The sequence below is a fragment of the Aulonocara sp. 'chitande type north' Nkhata Bay genome, linkage group LG9 (assembly GCF_057382095.1).
Source record: "Aulonocara sp. 'chitande type north' Nkhata Bay isolate Kocher_YH1m ecotype deep benthic linkage group LG9, A_spYH_male_GT1.1, whole genome shotgun sequence".
NCBI classification, from domain to species: Eukaryota; Metazoa; Chordata; class Actinopteri; order Cichliformes; family Cichlidae; genus Aulonocara; species Aulonocara sp. 'chitande type north' Nkhata Bay.
The window spans coordinates 5,761,541-5,785,133 of NC_141352.1; the positions used below are offsets into that span (position 1 = coordinate 5,761,541).

Genomic DNA, 23,593 nt, shown 5'->3' on the forward strand with positions numbered 1-23,593 from the left:
ATTCCTTGTCGTTTCAGTCACCCTGTCTAATATCACTCAGCTGGTCCTCAGCCACAACAAGCTCACAGGTAACTTCTTATCTCTTTCTCTGCTCTCTCAGATATTAAGCTGTTTAATATCAAACAACCCTGTGAAGCTTGCCATCATTTTAACTATTGTCAGATCTAGAGTAAGGCATATTGTAAAATAATTAGCCTGCAGGCTATGTTAAAAGGAAAACATTGGCATATTAGAATCAATAAAAAGTCCTATTCAAGTCAAACATCTGGACAGCATCAACTAACCATAATATCCTGTTATGTCAGTGGTAGGCCCAGTCTGTGTATTCACATTCATACTGTTCTCTTTTCATCACTAAAGCTGGGATTTGAACTCATTTGTATCCCATTGTACATCTGTATAATGACAATAAAGGCATTCTATTCATTTGTGCAACAGGGCAAGCAGTAACAGATTGAAGACTTGTAGTTTATAAATACAGTTGCGGTCAAAAGATTACATATACTGGGCATGAGTATAGTGATGAGTTTTTGCAAACTTTTGACCACAACTGTAAATAAATTGATGGTGCCCTGAACCAGTCCACCCTTCGTGGACAGAGATAGGAGCCCATCTCTCAGTCCTGTTAGATAGCATCACTGGGCAAGTGAATTTGAAGCAAGGTCATGTTGTGTATATACTTGCTGTATATTGAGTGAATGGTAAACCCTGGTTGGAGTTTCAGATGGTGTAGACATATAAAGGAGTTCCATTGGACTACTTGTAGTGTTCATATTGATTTATCATTTCCCATCCTTGTTTAACTAGCTCTGTTCTAAGAGCTGTTTGCATAAAATCCCCATACATACATAAATACACTTGATCTGCAGGATGTTTAACACCTGAAACAAAGACACCGTTTATATCATAAATAGGGAACTGGAGGGGACTACTTTGTAATATCTAATGGCATTGAAGTCATGTGATTGTATTTTGCACCAGCAGAGGTCATCACAGGCTCACTACACACATTCACTAAGCTGTTTTTATACTGGTATGAAACTACATCTTGGGTTTTGGTTATCGTGTCTTGCTGATTGATGTGATGTTAATAAAAGGATAATTTACATTTTTCATAAAAGCTAATTATGAGAAATATAAACTAAATGTAAAACTACATGAAGAAGTAGGATGTGTGTGTGTCTGTGTGTGTTCCAAAGGTTTCCTAGGTTAACAGATCAAGGGATTTTCACTATAGTGTTTCTAAGCATTCCTATTTGCACACAATAACTGAATTATTTCAGAGAAAATAAGACCAGGATCAATATTATTAGTCGTCTAAAAAACTGACCTTTTTATTAAGCCATAGCACAAACCACTGCTGTGCAGTGATATGCCTTAGCTTAAAGCTTGTAAAATCAAGGTAAAACTGAGAGTTAGCTTCCAATTTATACACATTATAAAAACTTCAGCAAAGGCTTGAGCTGTAAGCAAAACATTTCAAAAACTAGTGAGAGATGTGTCTAAAAGTCCCAAAAGATACAAATGAATGACTTGGCTAAGTTGTGAATTGTAGTTTCATAGAAGACAATCACTAGACCTTGCACATCAATGGGCTAGGAGGCTACGGACCAATAAGAACTCAACTTGTGATATAGACTCAAATATGCTAAAGATGACCTGGAGAAAGATACTGGAAGCACATCTTTTGTTCACTTTGAAGAACACCTCAAGCAGTCAGCAGCAAAACTGAATCTGGAGACAATGCATTGCTGCTGGTGAATTTAGTTTCTTTTTAAAACAAGTAAAATCGTGTAAGCATCCAAAATAAAACTAGGATGTTTGGTGAAGCTGTGTGAAAAATTTCTTTGCTCTGTTTCACAGCACTTCGGAAATACTTTTTACTCTAACAGTTACAGTACAGTGCAGTACTATAATATAAATGCACTGTTATAATTGTAATACTATAAACCCATTCACAACAGAAGTCATGTCAAGGTGGTTTTTATTGCAACGTAAAGACTGTATTATAATAATAGAGGAAAGATGATCCTCTATTATTAGAGGATCATCTTTCCTCTAATAATAGAGGAAAGACAAGTGTTAAGACACTTGTCAAGTTTTTAAGACAAGTGTCTTAACACTTGTCTTAAAAACTGGACAGTCTATACTGTTTGTAGTATTATATTGGATCATATTACCTTAGAACTCCAAAGGAGTGGAAACGGTGACTGTCTCCTAACAGAAATGTTTTCTTATTTTCAGGATTCTGGTTTATATTGTTCTATACGTTTGATTCTATCCCATTCTCACACCTGATCTTTCTCGTGATTTTTCAGACCATTTAAATGATTAATGATGAATACTACTGGCATAAAGAAGGTATTGAAGACCTGCTGCACCAAACTTTTCTTTATATCAGTGTTTTCAAGCATGGCTGAAAAGGTTTTCTTGTTCAAATACACGAACATGCAAACTAATAATACAGTAGCTCTCCAACCATCCAAAGAGCCTGTATGGAAATCAATATCATATATTGTACAGAAAGCCTCATAAATACTGTAGGTTTGTTCACATGGTTAGGAGGTTGTGGTATTTCATTGATAGTGGCCCACAGGAGGAATGAGAAGAGACTTCACTGACACTTACACACACCTTACTGTTTGCTGTCATTATTATCACAAGCACTAATATGTGGTTTTCAAGCCTGCCGAGTCCTCCTTCACTAGCATATACTCACACTTTCACGCTGGTCTTGTGTTTATTCAGTTTGTATGTCCTCAAGTCATGTAAAACACTAGCTTATGAGTTAAAAAACTAAATAAGGTGACAAGTGTAGAGGACATAATAAAAAGATATACACGCAGCACGGAAAATAAGTATTAATTGCGTCACTAAATATGTTTCTAATTGGGCATTAGGGACATTTATTTATTTATTTATTTATTTATTTATTTATTCATTTTCAGGCACAACAAATACCTATATTGAACATAAAATACACAAAACAAAAAACAAAACTTGCCTGAAAAAGGAGTGGGACGAAGAAAACTTATTAAATCCCACCCCTATACTCACTCATCAACAAAAAAAAACAATAAACTTCCCGCAGCTACGCCCATCATTGCATACAGACCCATCAACAGCCCCGGGCAGATACAAGCATCTAAAATCCTTACTAGATGTCGGTAACAACCCATCTAATCCACACATACATAGAAATCAAATCATAGATGTCCATAAATTATGTGTAAAATCAAGAAATGACACAGGGAGAATGTATTGCGCACATGAAGAAAGAGGGGCGCAAAAAGGCATGGAAAGTCACGACACCAGCTGAAATCCATCAGTAATTAGAACGTAATCCTGCCACTTAGTGCAAATTAATGTCAGCTGGTTCAGTCCAAACTGATGGCCTGTAAACGGGTGTCACACAAGAAACATCTCATGATGGGTAAAACCAATGAGAGCTCTCTCAAGACCTTCCTGATGGCATTGGTTACAGAAGAATATCTAAACTGTATGCATGCTTACCATGCAAGACTACATTGTTGAAGGAAAAGCATATTGAAAGGCGTTTAAAATTTGCTCAACAATATTTAGATAAGGAGAATATAGTCTGGTCAGATAAGACCAAAATTGAATTTTTTGGATGCCATAATAAACACCATGTTCCGTGGTCAAAAGGCACTGCATATCACCCCATAAACACCATACCAACAGTGAAGTTTGGAGGTGCTAACATAATGGTGTCGGCCTGTTTTTCAGCGTAGGGCACTGGCACGCTTCATGATATAAAGCAAAGGCATCATTCACACCTACTGGCTAAAGAAGATATGGCCGTCTGGCAGTACAAACGAATGAAATGCTAATGAATGAGACACACCTGCAATGGCTAACAGAAGGCCTGACAGTCCTGATCCTGAAGGATCCCCAAAAGGGTGCGGTCCTATCCAACTAGTGACCTCAGGCGTCACAGCAGCTAAGATGAGCAGGCACATGAATCAACACATGAGCAGGGTCCAGAAGGGAATTGGAAGATTCACCAGAGGGGTGAGCTTGTGATGCGCAAGAGTAATCACTCAAGACTGCAATACCACACTGACCAACCTGTCCATCACCTAGATTGTCTATACAAAGGCCTATGACTCAGGACCCTAACAGCTTTCATTAGAAAATCGATGAGGATGTGGCAAAAAACACCAGATGCCAGCATAAAGCCGATTGCACGAGTCACCATCAAGTGTGGAATTTACCAAGGAGATGATCTGTCCCGAACGCTGTTCTGAATCGCCCTGAAACTCTTCGGGTCCTGTGTTGTGTGGGGCAGCATCCCACCATCATCCCAATCTGCTCCTAACAACTATAGTTAATACACTTATTATAAATCTGATAGGTGAGCTTGTGCTAGGCTAATGCTGTGCATTAAAAGAAGCAAGAAAGGTGAAGTCCAATCCCACCCAACGAGAGACCAGGGAGCAAAGGCTGAACCAAGAACCTACCATCCCCACCCAGTCCCACAATTCCGCCCCAGTCTTTAGCCCACCATAGCCCAATGGCATGCCATTAAGATAAGCTACTTATATGTGGTCAATCTAACAAACAGTGGTAATACAATATATAATTTCTTTCAAACTCTTTTGACCACATATAATCTTAAATTGGACTGAAACAATATTTACCTTACAGACACAGACTTTGTGTTAATGTTGTTTTTGTGGAAGGCTTGATCTGAATTCCACAGATTTATCTTCAATTATTTTTAAAATGTAGAAAGTAGATATTGCACATTTCAACTAACAAGTTAAAAATACACACACACATGTTCACGCGCAAGTCCTACGAAGCCTATCAGTATGCCCAGACCTCACCACTTTAACACTCATCCTCCTGGCAGCATTCATGTCAGGGCCTAGTTGGTTTATCCTTTCTAATAACTTGTCTCTGTTCAAATGTCCACCGATCATCAGTAGAACTGTAAATAGTAGGGAAGAGTAAAACTGCCTCATTTATACTCTTCAATCTTATATCAAGGTTGGTCAACACAGTGTTTAATCAAGTTGATGATGATGAACTGGTGATCAGAGTTGGGAAGGCGATGTTCTTGTCACAGTATGTATGTTTTTGTTGTAAACAACCTGGTAAATGGTGGGTGTGTAGGGTTAGTTAAAAAGTCAGTTGTCTCGGAACAAGGCCCGAGTTGCTGATGGTATCCTCGCTGTAGAGATGGTACCTGTGTGATACCACACAATCAATATTTTCAGACATCCAGGAGAAGTGTGTTTTTGTGCTAATGTTCCCAGTATGCTGGATATACTTATCATTTATTTTCCCTGTGTTGGTGTTTTCCAGCTGTCCCTGCTAACATCTCAGAACTGAAGAACCTGGAAGTTCTAAACATGTTCAACAACCAGATTGAAGAGCTTCCTACTCAGATCAGCAGCCTTCAGAAGCTGAAACACCTCAACCTTGGGTATGTGCTATTGTTACCTCGTTTACAATCGCCACCTACTCTTTATTGTTCCCTAGCTGTCCATGCTGGATATAGGTGGGAATGGCCAGAAACCCTACAATATGATATTGTCACAATACTTTGCTCATGATACAGTGTTTTGGGATTTTTAATATTTTGAAATATGTTAAGTACTGCAATACGATACATTGCAGTTTGTCACATTTTTTTCAACAGTGAATTATGCCCTCATAATTATCTTTCATTATCTGTTTTATCTAATAAAGTTATTTGCTTTATGTTATTTTATTTGCTACACAGGGAAATTGTCAAGCATACCAACACTGTTACTAAAACTTACCATAAATGTTGCCGTAAGACGGAGTCAGACTGCTTTCAATTCAATTCAATTCAGTTTTATTTATGCAGCACCAAATCACAACAACAGTCGCCTCAAGGTGCTTTATATTGTAAGGTAGACCCTACAGTAATACATACAGAGAAAAACCCAACAATCATGACCCCCTATGTGCAAGCACTTTGGCGACAGTGGGAAAGAAAAACTCCCTTTTGACAGGAAGAAACCTCCGGCAGAACCAGGCTCAGGGAGGGGCGGGGCCATCTGCTGCGACCGGTTGGGGAGAGAGAAGGAAGACAGGATAAAAGACATGCTGTGCAAGAGAGACAGAGATTAATAACGGGTACGATTCAATGCAGAGAGGTCTATTAACACATAGTGTGTGAAAAAGGTGACTGAAAAGGAAAAACTCAATGCATCATGGAGTCCTCCAGGAGCCTATGCTTATTGCAGCATAACTAAGGGAGGATTCAGGGTCACCTGGTCCAGCCTTAACTATATGCTTTAGCAAAAAGGAAAGTTTTAAGCCTAATCTTGAAAGTAGAGATAATGTCTGTCTCCCGAATCCAAACTGGAAGCTGGTTCCACAGAAGAGGGGCCTGAAAACTGAAGGCTCTCCCTCCCATTCTACTTTTAAATACTCTAGGAACAACAAGTAGGCCTGCAGAGCGAGAGCGAAGTGCTCTAATAGGGTGATATGGTACTACAAGGTCATTAAGATAAGATGGGGCCTGATTATTTAAGACCTTGTATGTGAGGAGCAGGATTTTGAATTCAATTCTGAATTTAACAGGGAGCCAATGAAGGGAAGCCAAAACAGGAGAAATATGCTCTCTCATTTTAGAGATGTTGTGCAAATGGAAGAACGCAGTCTTACATATTTGTTTAATATGTGCGTTGAAGGACATATCCTGGTCAAAAATCACTCCAAGGTTCCTCACAGTGTTACTGGAGGCCAAGGTAATGCCATCCAGAGTAAGAATCTGGTTAGATACCATATTTCTAAGATTTTCAGGGCCGAGTACAATAACTTCAGTTTTATCTGAATTAAGGAGCAGAAAGTTAGCGGCCATCCAGGTCTTTATGTCTTTGATACATTCTTGCAGTTTAACTATTGGTGTGTGTTATCTGGCTTCATAGATAGATAGAGCTGGGTGTCATCAGTATAGCAGTGAAAATGAAAATGTACACTATGTCTTCAGTCCATTAGCCTGCGATTAAATGGTGTCAAGATGGCTATTAAATGAAATCTTTTTATGATTGTAAAGCAATTAACTGTCATAAATCATCAAGAATCAAATATCTCTAGATGTTTACATTTAACAAAAATTTGAATAAAACTCTTACATTTGTGCTCTGCAACCTTCCAATTCTAAAGCATTATCACCAGAGTGCAATTAGCTGGCAGCCAGTTGAGGCGAGTCGCTTCAAATCAAAAAGACTCAGTCAGACTGATGACAACATGTTGGCAATCTGTATTTTTAAATTAGACAGCAATCATTTTCAAACCTTTGACAACTTTGCGGAGAGCAGTTGTACTCAGTCCAAGTCAGACTGAATCGTTTGAGGTAAGGTTGCTTGTGCAATAGAGGTAAGTGAGAAAAATTGATATGGCGCAGTATTGTGATATTTTGCATGGCGATATTGCGATCCAGAGACACTAAATATCAATATATTAATAAGTGAATCAAAATAAATAAATGAACAATAAAAAAATGAAAATATTGTGGAAGACTCTTCAACTAGCAGAAAGGCTCATCTATTGCACCACTATACTGTGATAACTTCCATTTACAACTGCAGTATAATATTACTAGTATAATATGATTAACTACATGTTCAATTTCACTTGCCAGCACCCAGGGCTAACTACTGCCAGGTCTGTTTAATCACGATATCATCTAAATATAACCTAAAGCTAACACAACATTTCACGAAAACATTGTCATACCAAGAATCAAACACGTCGGTGATAGTGGATGGTCCAGGGCTGCTTTGCCGCTTTGGGACCTGGACAACTTGTCACGAATTATGGTCTCTACCAGAAAATAGGATGTCCAACCATCAGTTTGTACCCTGATGCTCAAGCACACTTTGGTTAAGTAGCAGGACAATAATGTAAAGGACATAAGCAAGTCTATTTCTGAATGGCTCAACAAAACTAAATTAAGGTTTTGGACTTGAATCTAATTTCAGTGCTTTGGTATGACAGGCTATTCATGTTTGAACGGGGAAATACTTTCTCACACCAGTGTGTACACATTACTGTATACAGTAAATTTATCTCTTTCCACCTTTTTAAGTCTGTGCAACCTCAGGTTGCTCCAGCTTCGATTTGATTACAGCAATTTATCTAAATTGGTTTGTTTATTTGATGAGCAGCAAGTGAGTAAAAGAGCATGTGTTTTATGCTTAAACCTCAGCTCAAACACACAGCCTTTATGTGACTCTTTGCTGGGTTATCTCCAGTGATTTACAACACAAATAATACTCAAGAGTTTTCATTTATTGTTTTAGTGTTACAGAAAAACTACAAACTAATCTAATCAAAACTGCAGTTTCTGTGTCACAAATTGGAAGTGAATGTATGTGTATGTTTAGATATGGGTGCAGCCTCACACAGGCAGGATGTCAGTGACAGGAGGATTAGGAGAGGAGCCATGGTGTGTATTGATCCACAAACAAACATGATCTGGATAGTCTAAGCCTCAAACTACTATTCAGGCTGTGCATTCACTTTTCATTTTCTGTTTATTTTTTTGTTTTGTGAGTGTGCGTCTGTACGTGTGTGCGCATGTGTATGTGTGTCGCTGGACTTGCATTGATGTGATTGGACCTCGTAGGTTCGTAATTTCATTTGCCAAACACATAGAACTCAAATAGAACGGTTGTCCCTGTGACCTGTCAGCTCCTTCTACCTGAAAGCATATATGTGCATAAACTCAGCTGGTGTCTCCTCCATTATCAAATCCTCCTTTTCTGTTAATCTGTCTGTTCACACCTTTTGTTTGTTTTGTTCCTATTTATTTGGTTACGATGTTCATGATAATCATCAAGGACAAGGCCCAAACAAAAAATTCAAATTTGTACCATGGGAATCTGTAATTGTGGAAATGCAAGATCAAGATGTATGGCCACATTTGAGATGATTTCTCATCTGTAAATTTAGAAATCATATTACAGTCACTAAGGAAAGAAATCACAATGGGTTTCACAATGGGTTCACCCAAAACCTTGGCCTATTGTGACCCACACCTGTTTTCAAACCTGGGTTCATGTGATTAGGTAGAGCAGGGGTGTCAAACTCAAATGCACAGTGGGCCAAAATTCAAAACTGGAACAAAGTCGTGGGCTAACATTAATATTTATTGAAAAAAAAAATCTTCCTCCAGATATAAGAATGAATCTTTTCTTATGGACTCAAACACGTTTTGCTGAAAAACTGAATATGGAACAAGCAAAGCTTAGTACTAAACAATATACTGTATATATTAGCTGTATAATACCAGTAGGCCAGCTCTAATAGTAATTTGGTAGGGCCAGAGTTTGACACCTATGAGGTAGAGGATCAAAAGGGGGTCCATGACCTTCTTGGGGATGCTCCCAATAGTGCTTAAATCTGGGAACATCCGCTAATTTCTTGTAGAACTGAAGAAGCTCTTCAAATGAGAGAAACTTAAAGAAGTCCGGTCATCTTTCTTTTCAAGCTCCTTAGACTGTGTCCACATAGTGTAAAGAGAAAAAAAAACTGCCCCTTTTGTTCACATAGACTACGATCAGCTGGATTCAGTTTGTGCAGGGAGGAGAGAGATCTTGAAGTAGTCTATAAATATTGATGAGTTACGATTTGAAAGAGCTTTTATTATTGCTGCATGAAAACACAAGAACATGACAGTAAAATGCAAACTACAGGTTAAAAAAACTATCCACTGCTGCTGATTCAACGTGGACTCAAAGACAGCATGTTAACAGTTTGCCAACAGTGAAGAATCCAGAAGAATGGTAAATCAGAGTGTATGCTGATCCCAATCAAATGGCCAATGTTTGAATTTCAACAACCAACAAAAGCAGTAGCATTGCAGCCTCCATTTCTACCTGTACCCGTTTCTAAAGTAGAATAGCTATGGTGATTGCTGTGAAGTGTGTGTCCTATTTAGGTTGGGGATCTGTGATGCATCAGATCTTGATGAATGGAATACTTAAGCTTAAAATCTTTAATTCTGGCAGAACATGGCTTAGAGCGGAGCAGCCATATGCCGCAACCAATTATTACATTTTGTAGCAGTCACCTGATCCAGCTCTAATTATATGCTTAAGCAAAAAGGAAAGTTTTAAGAAGTTTCTTGGACATAGAGAGGGTATCTGACTCTTGGTCAAGGTGCAACTTTCAAAGAGACATTTAACAAAATGTTAGTAGGTGGTATGTATACTTTTGCCTGATACTGTGTGTGAGCAACATGGGGTTAATATCTTGCCCGAGGATAATTGGCATGCAGACTGGGGGAGCCAGGGATCGAACCGCCAACCTTCCCAAAGATGAGGATTCTATATTAATTTTCAGCCTTGTCCCTTGCACACACAGATTTGACATTTTTCAGATTTCAACATTCTGTTGATGATATTGTGTTATGATGCACAATAAGTAATTTAGTCATTGCCTAAATTCGAAACAGAAACTGCGAACAGCTGAAGTTGGTGTATTGTTTTTATGTAATGCATGATATGGGTTTTGTGTTTTTTGGAGCACAGGATGAACCGCCTGAGTACCTTGCCCCGAGGATTTGGGTCATTGCCTGCTCTGGAGGTGTTGGACCTCACCTATAACAACCTGAACCAGAACTGTCTTCCAGGGAATTTCTTTTACCTCAGTTAGTGTGCATGAAGACACACACACACACACACACACACACACACACACACACACACACACACACACACACACACACTGTGTATTTATACCCTTGTGGGGACATCTCGTTGACATAATGCTTTCCCTAGCCCCTTACCCTAACCCTAACCATCAAAAATGAAGGCCTAACCCTGACCCTTACCCTAAACCTAACCATAACCTAATTGTAACCCTGACACTAAAACCACAGTTCTTCAAACTCGTGGGACTGGGATTTCGGTCCCCACGAGGGCTGTTTGTCCCCACAAGTATAGTAAACTACTAATTTTTGGTCCCCATTAATATCCGTCCATACACACACACAAAAGTTCAAAATCATAGAGTCTGCCCAAAAGAATTTCCAAAGTCTCAAAGAGTTATAGAATTATTTTAGTTTATCCCATTCTTGTGGCAGTGAAGCTATATTCAATTCAATTCAGTGTTACTCATGTAGCGCCAAATCACAACAACAGTCGCCTCAAGGCGTTTTATATTTTAAGGTATACCCTACAATAATACAGCCTATGGGGCCAAAATTGCGAACCTGTCGCAGATTGCACGGACGGACGGGGTCTTGTTTAGTTAAGCTTTTTAATATTTTGCCTTCCATAAACAACTAGGTGCCTAATTTGGAAACTTTGGAAACTCACCCTGTCTCTTGCTAACTTATGTTGATGATGTTGCTGAGTTTGCTCTTGATTGATTAGGCTGTTGTGTTGTTCTCCACCATCATTGCACACGGATACAAAGTAACAGGGATCTCTGTTTTTCAGCAACTCTGCGAGCTCTTTATTTGAGTGACAATGACTTTGAGGTCCTTCCAGCTGACATTGGGAAGCTGACGAAGCTGCAAATAGTAAGTCAATATGAATAGAAGTCTTGGAATATTCAAGTCCTATTTGAATTTTAAATCAATGTAAGCATGTGATCTTGTTTAATAAGTGAACGCATCCTCTTTTTGCTTTGTGTATTTTTTCTCTTTAGTTGAGTCTTAGAGATAATGATCTGATCTCGCTGCCTAAGGAGATTGGGGATTTAGCTCATCTCAAAGAGCTTCACATCCAGGGCAACAGACTGACCGTTCTGCCCCCGGAACTTGGTACTGCCCACATACAAACAACTCTTTAGAGAATAGCATATTGATTTACTGTATGTGTATTTCCTGGAGAGTTTGCCTGCTGACCGATGCTGAAATCCTGGACCTATCTCTTAGCCTAACCCAAACTTAACGCAGACCTAATCAAAGTCTTTTTTCCTAAAACTGAATGCTTTACATTATGGGGACTGGCTCTTTGCCCTAAAAACGTATTATTAAATCATCACTGTGATCCAAATACATTCATCTGTTAAAACTGAGTGTTTATGTTTAAAATAGAAATCTGGTGAGAAAAGCTGTGTTCTTTGTCATCACATTTCCTTTTTAAAGGGTCTTAAGCATATATAAAGGCAAGAGCTGAGTTTCTCTACCAACTGAATAAATCTGGGTGGGTGAACTGTTAGAGCAGTACTGTACTCTTCCTAATTAGCACTGCAATTCCCATGATCAAAGCCCTCAACCTGATGGCTCTGAAGCTGTATAGCAAGCTGCATCTAACTTTGTAAATGTGATTAGTTTGCAGAATACAAGATAAACATCAGACATATGAGAAAATGCTTCAATGGCATGTTTGTATGTCCTCTTGTCTACAGGTAATCTGGATCTGACTGGCCCTAAACAGGTGTTTAAAGCAGAGAATAATCCTTGGGTTACTCCCATTGCAGACCAGTTCCAGCTAGGAGTCTCCCATGTTTTTGAATATGTTCGTTCCGAGACCTATAAATAGTAAGTATTACAAGTTACACACACACAAATGTATATGTTTATCTGCAATGCTTGCATTCTTTGTCGCAGTAATATATATATATATATATATATATATATATATATATATATATATATATATATATATATATATACACACACACACGCAAAGGGTACTTTGGCGGAGAAGAAAGTTAGAGTCTGCACTGGAAAGCAGAAGACTGCTATTAATTCTTTGTTCCAAGCAGCAGGACATGCTGCAAATCCTCTGTGTGAATGCTTCAAACTGCTGCTCTGAGGCATGCTCTGGAACTGATCCCTGCACTGTGTGGCTGTGGGCGAGAGAGACAAAAAGACCATGTCTCAAACAAATTCCATTCCACTATATGTTTGCATACTTCTGTGAGATTTGTTATAGCACCGTGAAGATATAGAGTAGTGCATACAAATGTCACACTTTGTCTGATTTGAACTCTTTTTTTTTTTTGACCCACACACAAAATATTTTTCTTCAGCACTTAAATGTCTTGATTTTTATTATTTTATTATTTTAATTAATTTTAATATGCATTTTAAAGTCATTACTAGTGAACTAATTACCAAAAGACCAATCGAGAAGGCTGATGGTGGAAATACAAACATTGTGGTCTCCAGTAAAAATGAAACAAGAAGATGCGCAAGATGCAGGGCTTGAAAATGTAAAGTCAGGCTTTGCTGTTGCCATAGTATGTTGTATCCATTGTAATATCTGATCAACATACTGACCTATCATTTCACTGGACCATGATCTCCCCATCAGTACAAGATGTAGGCTCCAGTGTGCAGATAGTTTTACATAATGTATCAAGCGTTATCTTTCCCTCAAAAGCATCAGGGAATGTTTGTTTTTTTGTTTTTGTTTTGTGTTTTTAGATTTAATTAATCCATAGTTCTATGGCCTTTGAGCAGCTTTTTATTCTTTTGGTGCAGTCAAACAAAGGTGTGTGTTGGAATGTGTTAGACAAGATAAGTAAACATCATGGGTATGTTGAGTTTGCCTCAGATCTATGTGGTACTCTAAAAAGGCAGCAATGTGGGAGTCTAGAGTATAAAATATAATGCCTCATATAGTGTTCATGTTAATGTGGAAATGGCCTTAGAACACACTTTTTCTGTGGCGAATTTCTTGAGGGATCTCTCTGTATTTGGTAGAATACATTTCTCTGATCAGACCACTCACCATAATACACCGTGATATGTAATGCTCCACTATCGGGACAACATAAGCTTCCATACAGACTCATTGTTACTGAGTCAGTGTTGAAAGTTACATAATTCCTTCTAGTCCTCAGAGGATAGTCCTTTTCCTCCTTTTTTCCATGTTTTTTAATATGACACTATCATTCTTAGCTTGGGACAGTTTTTCATACAGATTTTTTGATGGTATTATTTATGGTGCAACAAAAGCCTAATTTAAAATGACAAAACATTTTGAGTCTAATGTTGGCTGTAACAGTTCTGCTTTAATCACAGAGCTGCATCCTTACAATGCCCGTAATTATATTTCTTAACTGATGATTTTGATATATGTTTTATCTTTTTCGGATACCACATACATGGTTGCATCTGAAAAGTCCTTCTGTTCAAGATCATGATTATCCCTCAGTTTTTATAAACTAAAGACAGAAACGTGGGTTTTAAGCCTTTTTTGACCAGGATTAAAATATTTTGCATTATACGGAAATTATGCATTATAACCATTTATCACTGCGACAGAAAGTGGGATGGCTGCCTTCAGCCTTCAACGAGCTGTCTAATTTAAACATCGTATCAAGCTGAGTTTACAGTTCTTATGCATTTTTTAATGTAGCATTGGTTCTTTAGCTTTACTGTTGATTTTCGCAGTGTAAAACAAACGGTGGTGGATGGGAGCATCAACAAAGTGAACTTTTCTTCGTTAGAGTTGTTGATCCGTCTTAGAGCTAGTTGATTATTAAATCAATGACAGGATCACAAAGTGGGTGAAACAACACAGCAGATAACAACAGAACACAGATAACAACAGATAACACAACAGCAGCTTCCCTGTTGACATTCTAAATGACATTAGATGACATTCTAAATTCTAGTTCCTTCCACTTGGCTTTATAGCCTCTGTTACACCAGTGCAGTACGGGGATCAATTGTTCAGCATAATAATAGTTTCTCAGGCATGGAAGTGCCATTCCCTCTGTCTCTTTCTTTGATTCATTTAGTTCTAAAGGAATACATGGCTAATGCCTTCATGAAATTCTTTAAAAAGAAAATGTGTATATTTTAAAAAAGTTATTACAGTATTCTCATCGATGTAGCAGGAGTACAGCAACTGCAGTAGTTTCAGATTTTTTCTTTTTCCCTCTTTTTCTTTTTCCCTCTCTGAACTAACTTTAATAGTTCCAAACCAAACATCTATTTGACCCCCATCCCTACATAACTCTTCAAAGAAGTCTTACCATTATTTAATGATGTGATTTTAAATCTATGCATCCATCCATCTTCTTCTGCTTATCTGGGGCCAAGTCACAGGGGCAGCAGCCTAAGCTGAGGAGCCCAGACCTCCCTTTGCCCGGCCACTCCCTCCAGCGTGTCCTGGGTCTACCCCAGGGCCTCCTCCCAGTGGGACATGCACGGAGCACTTCACCGAGGAGGCATCCTTGTTAGATGCCCAAACCACCTCAACTGGCTTATTTCGATATGGAGGAGTAACGACTCTACTCTGATCTGTAAGGGAGGAGCCAGCCACCCTGGCAGGTCATTCCTCCCAATCATGCCCCTCCAGGTCTCACTGTCGTTCCCCATATGAGTGTAAGACCACAGGGTCCCCAGGTATAGCACCCTACCTTGGGACTCCAAGAAGGTCAGGTACTCTAAACTGTCATTCAGCGCATAAGAATCCGACCTGAAGGTGCAGGGAACAAACCTTCTTGTTCACCGGAAGAACTCAGAAGATCTACTAAGATACCCATCCCAGCCCGCTGCCTCTCACCAAGACCAATTCCAGAATAAGACAGACTCCAGCCCCTCTCCAGGAGATTGGTTCCGCAGCCCAAGCCATGCTACATCCCATACCTACATCTAGTTGGTACTCCTCAACCCCACACACTTGCTCAGGCTTCTTCCGTCTGCCAGAGATCAGTCCGCCAGGTTCTCCTCCCCTGGCTGCTGCCCAGCACACACACACCCCGATCCCTGCGGTGCCTCCTGCAGGTGGTGGGCCTATGTCCTTTTTTCTGGCTTTGCCCGGTCAGGCCCCTTGGACTAAGGCCCGGCCACCAGACGCTCCAACACAGGCACCCTCCCCAGGCCTGGCTTCAAGGCGGGGCCCTGTTAACTATCCCAAGCAAGGTGAACTGTTCCCTTGGTCTTTCATTCACAGCAATTTTTGTATCGCTCTTTGTCTGGTCCCTCACCCAGGACCAATATGCTATGGGAGACCCTACGAGTGGTCGAAAGCCCCCAGACAACATAGCTCCTGGGATTCCTGGGAAACAAAAAACTAAATGTGATCGGTTTATCTTTAATTAACAAGGTACATAGGCTGTTATAATTGCTGAAAAGTAACTGTAGTATCAGATGTAAAACAAAATTGTCAAGCTGTTGTAGGATTTTAGGAATTATTTGGAGTTCATCAAGGCACAAAATGGCACTAGTAAAGTAATAATAATGATATTTTTGTGGCTTCAGAGTGATCTTATCTCTGTGCTTGTCCTCCAAGACTTCAATGCAGCATTTGACAACACTATTCACATTTAATACTATTTTAACTTTACAGATTAGAATATGTTGTTGCTATTAAAAGTAATGTACTGTGCGGCTTTGGATTTTGAAATTCATACTAGGTGCATCTACTAAAAAGTACAGATGAGTTCAGCCTCAACGTCAAAATCTGAGGTTAAGTTTTTAGAATGTCTTTTGAATGCGATTAATTACAGAAGAAGATACCATGCGTGCATCTACAAAAAATTCTTTTTCCAATCCTTTGACATTTAGGTCCAGGTCAGGGGCCAAGTTTTCTGAAAATGTTGTGAATACAATAAATTGAGAAAGATGGCATCGAAGATTTTTAAAACGTTACCATAGGTGCGTCTTCTAGTATCCTGAAGAATACCACTGTATTTGTCATAAAAACAAATGACACAAATCAGTCTTTCTATCAGATAAAGATGCAAAGTAGCACTGAGGATTCTTGGTGTGATTTTGACAAGGATATTTTCTTCACTTCACACTTTAAACAAATGTGAAGGACTGCCTTCTTTTATCTGTATTGCTCATACAATTTTCCATTGACACATTCTGTCTCTGGAGTGATGCTGAGGAACTGGTTTGTGTGGTGGTTACTTCTAGTCTATCCATCCATCCATCCATCCATCCATCTTCTTTCGCTTTATCCGGGGCCGGGTCGTGTGAGCAGCAGCCTAAGCAGAGAAGCCCAGACCTCCCTCTCCCCAGCCACCTCCTTTAGCTTATCTGGGGGAACACCAAGGCGTTCCCAGGCCAGCCGAGAGATATATGCGACTTCCGGCGCCCCCCGTGTGCGGCAGCCTGTTACAGCAGCTCTGCTCATTCTGAGTTTCTTTCTTTCTTATCTTTTCTTCTCGTAATTTTTTATAACTAACGTATCAGTAATTAGACTCTGCAACCATTCAACAAATTTCCCATGTGTGGGACTAATAAAGGTTATCTTATCTTATCTTATCTTATCTTATAATCTCTCCAGCGTGTCCTGGGTCTGCCCCGGGGCCTCCTCCCGGTGGGACATGCCCGGAACACCTCGCCCAGGAGGCATCCTTGTCAGATGCCCGAACCACCTGAGCTGGCTCCTTTCAATGTGGAGGAGCAGCGGCTCTACTCTGAGCCCCTCCCGGATGGTTGAACTTCTCACCCTATCTCTAAGGGAGAGGCCAGCTACCCTTCGGAGGAAGCTCATTTCCGCCGCTTGTATCCGCGATCTCGTTCTTTTGGTCACTACCCACAGCTCATGGCCATAGGTGAGGGTAGGGTTCCAGTGCGAGCTGGAGGCCATCACCCGATGAAGCCAACAGAACCACATCATCCATGAAAAGCAGACATTAGATTCTGAGGCCACCGAAGTGAAAGTCCTCCGCCACTTGGCTGCGCCTAGAAATCCTGTCCATAAACATTATGAACAGAATCGGTGACAAAGGGCAGCCCTGGTGGACCCCATTACCCACCGGGAATGAGTCCAACTTATTGCCGGCAATGCGAACCAAGCTCTTGCAACGGTTGTATAAGGATCAAATGGCTCGTAGCAATGGGCCAGACACCCCATACTCCCGTAGCACCTCCCACAGGACACCCCAAGGGACACAGTTGAATGCCTTCTCCAAGTCTACAAAACACATGTAGACTGGTTGGGCAAACTCCCATGCACCCTCAAGTATCCTCGAGAGGATAAAGAGCTGGTCCAGTGTTCCACGACCAGGACGAAAACTGCATTGTTCCTCCTGTATCTGAGGTTCGACTAGCGGACGAACTCTCCTTTCCAGCACCCTGGCATAGACTTTCCCAGGGAGGCTGAGGAGTGTGATCCCCCTGTAGTTGGAACACACCCTCCGGTCCCCCTTCTTAAAAATGGGGACCACCACCCCGGTCTGCCAGTCCAGGGGTACTGCCCCTGATCTCCACGCAACATTGTAGAGGCGTGTCAGCCAGGACAGCCCTATAATGTCCAGAGCCTTCAGGAACTCGGGGCAGACCTCATCCACACCAGGGGCTCTGCCACCAAGGAGTTGTTTAACTGCCTCAGTGACCTCGTCCCCAGAAATTGGCGGGTCATCCCCCTCACCCCCAGACTCTGCTTCCTCCTCGGAAGACATGTCAATGGGATTAAGGAGGTCGTCGAAGTATTCCTTCCACTGCCCAACAATTTTCTCAGTCGAAGTCAGCAGCGCTCCGCCAGCGCTACACAGTGCAGGTAGAGCACCGCTTTCCCCTCCTGAGACGCCTGACGGTTTGCCAGAATCTCTTCGAGGCAGTCCAAAAGTCTTTTTCCATAACCTCTCCGAACTCCTCCCACACCCGAGTTTTTGCTTCAGCCACTGCCCGAGCTGCATTCCGCATTCCTACCTGTCAGCTGCCTCCGAAGTCCCACAGGCTAGCCAAGCCTGATAGGACTCCTTCTTCAGCCTGGTGGCTCCCTTCACCTCTGGTGTCCACCATTTGGTTTGGGGGTTACCACTACGACAGGTACCAACCACCTTGCAGCCGCAGCTCAATGCAGCAGCTTCGGCAATGGAGATGCTGAACATAGTCCATTCGGACTCAATGTCCCCAGTCTTCCTCAGAATGCTGTTGAAGCTCTGCCGGAGGTGTGCATTGAAAATCTCACGGACTGGGGCCTCTGCTAGGCGTTCCCAGCACACCCTCATTACGCGATTAGGTGCACCGGATCTGTCCAGCATCCTCCCCCGCCACCTGATCCAACTCACCACCAGGTGGTGATCAGTTGACAGCTCAGCCCCTCTCTTTACCCGAGTGTCAAGAACATATGGTCGCAGGTGTGGTGATACGATTACAAAATCGATCATCGACCTGCGGCCTAGAGCGTTCTGGTGCCACGTGCACTTATGGACACTCTTATGTTCGAAAAAGGTGTTTGTTATGGCCAAACTGTGATTTGCACAGAAGTCCAATATCAAAACACCGCTTGGGTTCAGATCAGGGAGGCCGTTCCTCCGAATCACGCCCCTCCAGGTCTCGCTGTCGTTACCCACGTGAGCATTGAAGGCTCCCAGTAGGACAACAGAGTCTCCAGGTGGAGCACCTTCCAGAACCCCACCCAGGAACTCTAAGAAGGCTGGGTACTCTGAACCGCCACTCGGCGCATAAGCACACATGACAGTGAGGACCCGTTCCCCGACCCTAAGGCGCAGGGAACAAACCCTCTCATCCACCGGGAAGAACCCCAACATACAGGCAGCAAGCCGAGGGGATATTAGAATACCCACCCCAGCCCGCCGCCTCTCACCAGGGGCAACTCCAGACTGAGACAGAGTCCAGCCCCTCTCCAGGAGACCAAGCCATGCGTAGAGGTGAGCCCCACTATATCTAGCCGGTACCTCTCAACCTCACGCACTAACTCAGGCTCCTTCCACACCAGAGAGGTGTTGCCAGCCTTGGTAGCCAGGGATCAGTCCGCCTGGGCCTCTGCTCCTGGCTGCCGCCACCTGGCACACAATGCACCCGGCCCCTACGGCACCTCCTGTCGGTGGTGGGCCTGCGGGAGGATGGGCCCATGTCCCCTTTTCGGGCTGTGCCCGGCCGGGCCCCATGGAGTAAGGCCCAGCCACCAGGCGCTCGCCCTCAGGCACCCTCCCCGGGCCTGGCTGCAGGGTGGGGCCCTGGTAACCCTATCTTGGGCAGGGTAAACTGTTCCCTCAATGTTTTCCTCATAAAGGTCTTCTGAATCGCTCTTTGTCTGGTCCCTCACCCAGGACATATTTGCCATGGGAGACCCTACCAGGAGCCAAAAGCCCCCAGACAACATAGCCCCTGGGATCCCTGGGACACACAAACCCCTCCACCACCATAAGGTAGTGATTCACAGAGGGGTACTTCTAGTCTAGATTATAGTAATTTTTTATGTGAACTGAAAACACGCTGCAAAAGCATGATAGGCACTAGAAAGATCATATTTATCCTATTTTGACTTTTCTTCACTTACTACCTGAATTTACTTTAATATTTGTGGTATGCAGTTGCCCCTCCATGAACCTGCTCCAGGTTTTTTCCTGTTAAAAGGGAGTTCTCCCTTCCCACCATTGCCAAACACTTGCTCATAGGCAGTGTTGGGAAGGTTACTTTTAAAATGTATTCCACTACAGATTACAGAATACATGCCCCAAAATGTATTTTGTAATGTATTCCGTTACGTTACTCAATGGGAGTAAAGTACTCTGAATACTTTGGATTACTTAATATATTATCATGCTGTTTACAACTACATGAATGTGATTTATTACTATTACTTAAGGTCCTCTGGCTAATACGTTGGGTTCCATGTCGGGCTCGTAGCCGAAAAATAGCTTTACTTTGTTCTCTGGGTCAAGTTTGCTAGCGAGAGACAGAGAGAGGCGTTGAAAGGTTGCTCCAACGGAACTTATTGTTTCGGAGGAAAACAAAAACACAGTGTACAGTCGAGTCTTAATAGCGTACTTACAACTGGGCTCGTCAGGCACTCTTCTTGGCTGCAGTGGTTATTATTATATTTACATGCTTCCAGCTCCTGTTTCTGCTCGATGACAACTCGTACTTTTCCACTCTCCTTTTTCTCCCTCCTCGCGCTCACAGACACATAACGGGTATGGCGGTCCATTCTCCCTGCAGCACGGACTACACTGCCCATGATGCTACATTCTTTAGGGCTATGCCTGTAGCATTCTTCCTATTAGCTTAGCACAACAACAAAACGGCGCTCTCTCACCCAGGAAACACACAGTCGCAGAGAGAGCGCGCATCACCCTGTAAGCATGGCAACCATAACGCTGCCGCTTGGAACAACAGAACATAGCTGTCAAACAAAACCCAAACAGTCCTGACCCGCGACAATATGAAACAGAAAAATACCGCCGTGTAATCCATTTATTTCAACAAAGTAACTGTATTCTAAATACCACCTTTTTAAATGGTAACTGTAACGGAATACAGTTACTCATATTTTGTATTTTAAATACATAACGGCGGTACGTGTTTTCCGTTACTCCCCAACACTGCTCATAGGGTATTGTTTGATTGTTTGTGAAGGTCTGCAGTGTAAATTGGGCCTTATAAAAAAGATATGTCCATCAAGCCAACTTTTAAAAACATCTCAAGCATTAATAACAGAGCACAGCTTGCGGTTCAATACAGCAACAAAATATTCATACATTTCAGTTTTTTAAAATATCCACCATAAAACATTTGTGGTGGATTGCATTGTTGCAATTTTTCCTGGACTATAACTAAAATGTGTGCCGTTATAATTAAGCTCTGCCAGCCAAGAACGCTCGGGTTGTATTTTAGGATAAACAGTTGCACATCATGATTATTTGTATCGGTCAGGGTGGATGATGGAGCATTTACCTGCACTATATAGTCGACTCCAACTCTGTCTATGCAATCAATCACTGTCACTGCTGAAGTCAGCATTCATAAAAGCAATAATCACTCCCATCTGTACACCTGCAGACAAACCAAAAGCTTATCCACAACAAAACAATTTCTTCTTTAAAAAAGCTTAAGCAAGGAACTGGGAGCCTTGCATAAGGCGTGCAAGTTGTGCCTTGTAATTAATCCAGACCAACGCAATTCGGCTTGAGTTGCGTCCCTTTCAATTGAAGTCAAGGTGAAAAAATACGTCAATTAGACGGCTTTATGTTTGTGAAGATGTTTCACCTCTCGTGATTTATCCCAAGTGAAAAATCACATTTTTGATACTCTGTAACAGATCCAGTTGGCATCACAGAGTTGCAACTACTGGCGCGTGTATAGGACTTGCAGAAAGTGATTTTAAAAAAGCCATCTTCACTGAAAATGGTTCTTAGATACATAATATGATGACCTTTAATAGGAGGGGGGAAAATAGACAAATTTAATTAATGTAAGGATTTTTAATTTTATTGGATCATTTTCATAATTTTTTGATCACTTTTAATACAGCAAATATTGCACTAACACTACAGCCACACTAAGGAAAACAGTGGTTCGATGTCACAGTACAGTCAACATTTTTGCAACCTTTTGCTATAAATCTTTGTCTTTGAAATGGTTGCTTGACTAACAGGGATCATTTCTTTGACAACTTGCAGTCAGTTGCTTTTCTTCAAAGAGATTTCGTTACCTAAAGACCGTGAAATAACTGACAGTCATTCTGCTGTAAGTTTGACGTCAGTTAAACAGAAATTCATAAGAACTACTTACATTTGAGTTCAGCTATCACCTCAAAGATTTGAAACAGAATTTCTTTCACAGACCACTTTGCTTTTGTATATGAATAAAAGCAATATACAATTAGTCCCTTATTGCAAAAACACAAAGTATGTATTGTCGTTATTGTCGTGAGTCGTTCAACATCCTAACCACATGCTGCTGGAAGCAGATAAAGTATGCATTTGACGAATGCTGATTGGTTTACTGGTGAGCTGGAATAGGGAAGGGAGTTACGGTGACAGAGTTCACCAGAAATGTGAAAACTGTGAGGAAAAAAAAGATAAAACTTCAAAGATCAAAAACTACAGTATAAAAAAACACAGACTGTTGCTGCAGTAGAAACCTTTTGTTGTTTTTAATGGTCTTTTGTTATAACTTCAATCTTATGTGTGGTTGGCTGGCGGATATACAGCAAAGCAAGAGTGACCCACAGACCAGTTATACCACATACTTTGTACAGTGACAATAAATTCTGCTCAAGCCGTAACTTATGTTAGTTTTGGTAAGTGGTGTTTATGTCAGAGGTCATTGTGTTAACATAAGGATTTTATGAGCGTGATTGTTAACTAATCCTTCCATTGGTCTGATAGCAAAAACAGAGAAAAATGTATGAAAATAGATTTATTGGGGATTAAAATATAATAAAAAATGCTGAACATTTAGCTCATTTCATATAACATGCTGATCCAGTATCCACATTCAGAGGCTAAGTGACTAAACTTTGAAAAAATACCACATTATGGATAACTGTTTATTTTCATTTAAGTCTTCAGTTACTCCTTATGTGATGAACAAGGTCTACGCTGGTCTCAGCATCTGGACAAGCTTAACTCCACTCATGGCTGGTTTTCAGTTTTCTGTCCCAAACTGTGAAAGACACAATATGAATAGACTGTGAAAATAAGTAAATAAGAAATATGTATTACTGTAAAACAGCACAACAGGGAAAGAGAAGGACACACATACACACACATTCACATCTAGCAGCAGTCTTTCTTTTGACAGGTGTTAATTTCTTCACAGCTTTATTTACACCTGACTAAATGTCCTTCCTCTTCAAATCGTGTCAACACACTCACACATACACACACACGCACGCACACACGCACACATACACACACATCTGTCCACACCCCCAGTTTCTGTCTAATGAAAATAGAATGAATATCT

The 23,593-nt window shown here is 41.2% G+C and overlaps 1 protein-coding gene across 1 annotated transcript in view; it reads left to right on the forward strand.

Annotated features, from left to right (window-relative positions):
* The window catches only part of rsu1 (Ras suppressor protein 1), a 40,252-nt gene that overhangs the window by 1,705 nt on the left and 14,954 nt on the right, over positions 1 to 23,593 (forward strand). Inside the window, exons 3-8 of the mRNA XM_086305420.1 lie at positions 18 to 68; positions 5,332 to 5,452; positions 10,539 to 10,657; positions 11,451 to 11,533; positions 11,662 to 11,776; positions 12,367 to 12,499. Of these exons, the coding sequence (XP_086161546.1) occupies positions 18 to 68; positions 5,332 to 5,452; positions 10,539 to 10,657; positions 11,451 to 11,533; positions 11,662 to 11,776; positions 12,367 to 12,499 (622 nt within the window). The remainder of the gene's footprint in view (positions 1 to 17; positions 69 to 5,331; positions 5,453 to 10,538; positions 10,658 to 11,450; positions 11,534 to 11,661; positions 11,777 to 12,366; positions 12,500 to 23,593) is intronic.